This window comes from Antrostomus carolinensis, unplaced genomic scaffold (assembly GCF_000700745.2).
Source record: "Antrostomus carolinensis isolate BGI_N321 unplaced genomic scaffold, ASM70074v2 scaffold40140, whole genome shotgun sequence".
Lineage (NCBI taxonomy): Eukaryota > Metazoa > Chordata > Aves > Caprimulgiformes > Caprimulgidae > Antrostomus > Antrostomus carolinensis.
In genome coordinates, this window is record NW_010288401.1 from 1 (window position 1) to 2758 (window position 2758).

Sequence of the window (2758 nt, forward strand, 5' to 3'; positions counted from 1 at the left end):
CTGCCCTTGAGAGTGTCCACAGGACCTCCAATTTGATGTCATCTGTGAACTTAGCAGTCCTTCAAGCCTTGAAGCCCCAAGTTAGTCCATGTTCTGCTTCCCCTCCTGTCCTGCCACCTGCTTGGTGTCAGTAAGTCTTTGAGCAGCTGTTGAGTACAGATGAAATGAGCACAAGTTTCCAGTGGGTTCTGGAGCAACAAAGAATTCCCATTTTTTGGCCTTTGCTGTACAGTGGAGACCAAACCTGTGTCCTGGAGAGGAACCAGCCCAGCACATTGTGGTGATACACAACTGGTAACTGTGTGCTCTGTGCCCGCTGCAGGAGGTGGAGCGCAACCTCCAGGACGCCATGCAGGTGTGTCGCAACGTCCTCCTGGACCCGCAGCTGGTGCCAGGCGGGGGAGCCACCGAAATGGCCGTTTCCCACGCGCTGACGGAGAAATCCAAAGGGATGACGGGAGTGGAGCAGTGGCCCTACCGTGCAGTGGCCCAGGCTCTGGAAGTCATTCCCCGCACGCTGATCCAGAACTGTGGTGCCAGCACCATCCGTGTGCTGACCTCGCTCAGGGTAAGGACTGTGGCGCGGGGTCCTCTGGAGAGACTCAGCCCCTTCCTGCTGTGTCCTGGCCCTCAGAGCCACCCTCCTTCTTGTGGTGGTTTCACTTGGCTGGCAGCCAAACGCAGCCGCTCGCTCACCCTTCACCTCTCGGGGCACAGGGGAGAGAATTGGGGTGGGGAGGAAAGGGTGAGGAGACTCGTAGGTTGAGGTAAGAACAATTTAATAACGGAAATAAAATACAAATTAGAAGAGCTATGAAATTAAGAGAGCTATGAAATCAAAAGCAATTTATTGCTATTAAAAGCAATTTTATTGCTATTAGTCAACAGCAATAATAATAATAATAGAAAATATATAAATGAGTGAGACCCAGTGCTGTTGCTCACCACCTGCTGACCAAGCCCAGCCCACTCCCAGATAATGATCCCAGAGGAGTGACAATCCCAAATCCACAATCTCAGAGGAGCAAGAGTCCCACCAGGACCCCAGCTGGGGAGAGCCCCTCAGTAATAGACTGAACATGGTGTGATATGATCTGGAATATCCCATTATCATAGAATCCCAGACTGGTTTGGGTGGGAAGGGACCTTAAAGCCTCTCCAACCCCCCTGCCAGCAGCAGGGACACCTTCCACTAGACCAGGTTGCTCAAAGCCTCATCCAACCTGGCCACAAACACTTCCAGGGAGGAGCAGCCACAGCTTCTCTGGCCAACCTGGGACACTGTCTGACCACCCTCACACCAAACAATTTCTCCCTCACATCTACTGCAATTCTTAAATTTAGCTCATTATTTGAAATATTCCTCACCCCCCTTAGACCTTGCACTTGGGGACGAGCAAAACTTCAACTTCCAGCAGCAATTGAGAACATTGGTACGTTACCAAGATTTTTCTCGTTAAAAAATCCCATTCTGAAACCAAAACAACACAGTTGTGGTTGCTGAGGAGAAACCTGGCTGTGGCCAAGCTGGAAACCAGGATGCTTCCATCGCAGTGGAGGTGGCAGCTTCTCAGTAGCTGTGTTTGGCTTTTATGTGAGAAGAAACCTGTGTTGAAGGAACTGAGCTGCTGAAAGTGGTTGGAAACTGTTGGTGGGGTTTGTTGGGTTTGTTTTTGCACGAGCTGCGCTGCAGACATTTTTACTGAAGTTTTGTGAGAAGTTTGGAAGCTTGAAAATGGAATGAAATAGTTGGTTTGAGGTACTAAGAGTTTAAAAACGAAACCCTGAAGGTGAACAACGTCGAGATCTTCCTTTGAGATTGGGTTGGATGGTGTGAGGGAGAGTTCTCCAGGTCTGATTTAGGATACAGTTAGTTGTTTCAGGTGCTGCTCAGTGACCTGCTCCTACATCAACTCCAAAATTCAGAGAATTCTCATCACCTGTTACAGTTTCCCTGAGCCCACCCACGGTCAGTTTGAATCTCCAGGTGCTGCGTTTGCTCCGTTCCTCCCTCGGTGGTGACCTGTCCTTCTCCTTACAGGCGAAACACACCCAAGAAGGCAGCCAGACGTGGGGGGTGAACGGCGAGACCGGAGCTTTAGTTGATATGAAGGACCTGGGGATCTGGGAGCCTTTAGCAGTCAAACTGCAGACCTACAAAACCGCGGTGGAGGTGAGGACAGAGGGACAGGGGAGCTTCAGAGCCTCTGGAGCACGTCGCTGGGGGAAGGGACTGTTCCTGCTTGGCTCGTACCACGCTGGGTTTGTGGTGCTGATGCAGGAGATGAGGTGTTATGGGATGCAGCACCACTCAGGCTTTCACAGGGGTTGATTTTTCATCCTGTGGCTAAAATTTGTCGTGTTCCATCCCACCTTTTTCTGCAAACAGTAATTAGTCTCACAAAGAGGGGCTGCTCCAGTGCCAGGCAGCGCTGTGACTGGGACATCCAGTGCCAGCAACGTGCTGGGATCCAGTTAGTGGCCCTGGGAGCTTGTGCTGTTCGTGTCATCGGGGTGGCCTTGCCTGAGCTGCCCTCTCCCCGTTCAGAGATGACACTGTGGGCGTTTGCTCCCAAAGACACTTGTTTGAAGGGCACCTGTGTGATCAGAAATACTTGGTGGCCCCTTTTCCACGGGGTGTCCCTGCTCTCTGCCTGTTCCCACCTCCCTGGGGTGGGCACCGTGTCCTTTCCACCGTGCTGCGTTTCCACGTGCTGTGCCCAGAGAATCATTTAGTCAAAGGCAGGAGGTTCTTTGG

The 2758-nt window shown here is 51.7% G+C and overlaps 1 protein-coding gene across 1 annotated transcript; it reads left to right on the plus strand.

The window, feature by feature from the left end:
- Window positions 1-322: 322 nt before the first annotated feature.
- Window positions 323-2173, plus strand: LOC104523911 (T-complex protein 1 subunit gamma-like; the record flags this gene model as incomplete). Its single annotated transcript, XM_010166642.1, has 2 exons — window positions 323-568; window positions 2042-2173. Coding segments are annotated over 2 exons (378 nt in total), but the record flags the coding sequence as incomplete, so codon positions are not given.
- Window positions 2174-2758: the final 585 nt, after the last annotated feature.